This window comes from Colobus angolensis, unplaced genomic scaffold (assembly GCF_000951035.1).
Source record: "Colobus angolensis palliatus isolate OR3802 unplaced genomic scaffold, Cang.pa_1.0 Scaffold28, whole genome shotgun sequence".
Taxonomy (NCBI): domain Eukaryota; kingdom Metazoa; phylum Chordata; class Mammalia; order Primates; family Cercopithecidae; genus Colobus; species Colobus angolensis.
Window position 1 is genome coordinate 3,060,130 of NW_012116043.1, and position 514 is coordinate 3,060,643.

General features: G+C 71.6%; 1 protein-coding gene across 4 annotated transcripts in view; it reads left to right on the top strand.

Moving 5' to 3' along the window:
• The first annotated feature begins 9 nt into the window (after positions 1-9).
• Positions 10-514, top strand: part of SCARB1 (scavenger receptor class B, member 1) — an 85,749-nt gene continuing 85,244 nt past the window's right edge. For all 4 annotated transcript variants that reach the window (XM_011948396.1, XM_011948397.1, XM_011948398.1 and 1 more), the window contains exon 1: positions 10-382. In XM_011948396.1, coding sequence (XP_011803786.1) covers positions 257-382 — 126 coding nt within the window. In that variant the 5' untranslated portion in view covers positions 10-256. The remainder of the gene's footprint in view (positions 383-514) is intronic.

The following is a 514-nucleotide window of genomic DNA, read 5'->3' on the forward strand; positions in this document are numbered from 1 at the left end:
ACCGCTCAGGCCCCGCCCCTGCCGCCGGAATTCTGGAGCCCAAGGAGGCCCGGGGGCGGTCTGGCGGCGCCGGCTATGGGGCATAAAACCACTGGCCACCTGCTGGGCTGCTCCTGCGTGCGCTGCCGTCCCGGATCCACCGTGCCTCTGCGGCCCGAGTGCCCGGAGTCCCCGCCTGTGTCGTTTCTGTCGCCTTCCCCGTCTCCTGCCAGGCGCGGAGCCCTGCGAACCGCTGGTGGGCCCCAGGCGCGCAGACATGGGCGGCCCGGCCAAAGCGCGCTGGGCTGCCGCGGCGCTGGGCGTCGCGGGGTTGCTGTGCGCGGTGCTGGGCGCTGTCATGATCGTGATGGTGCCCTCGCTCATCAAGCAGCAGGTCCTCAAGGTGGGTGAGGGAGCCCCCGGCGGTGTCCGCGGACGGTCCCGGGCTGTTGAGCTCTGGGCGCCGAGGAGGACGCGCGCATTGGGGCCAAGTGCCTTAGCATGGAAGAAGAGAGCCTGTGTTCAGGGGACAGGG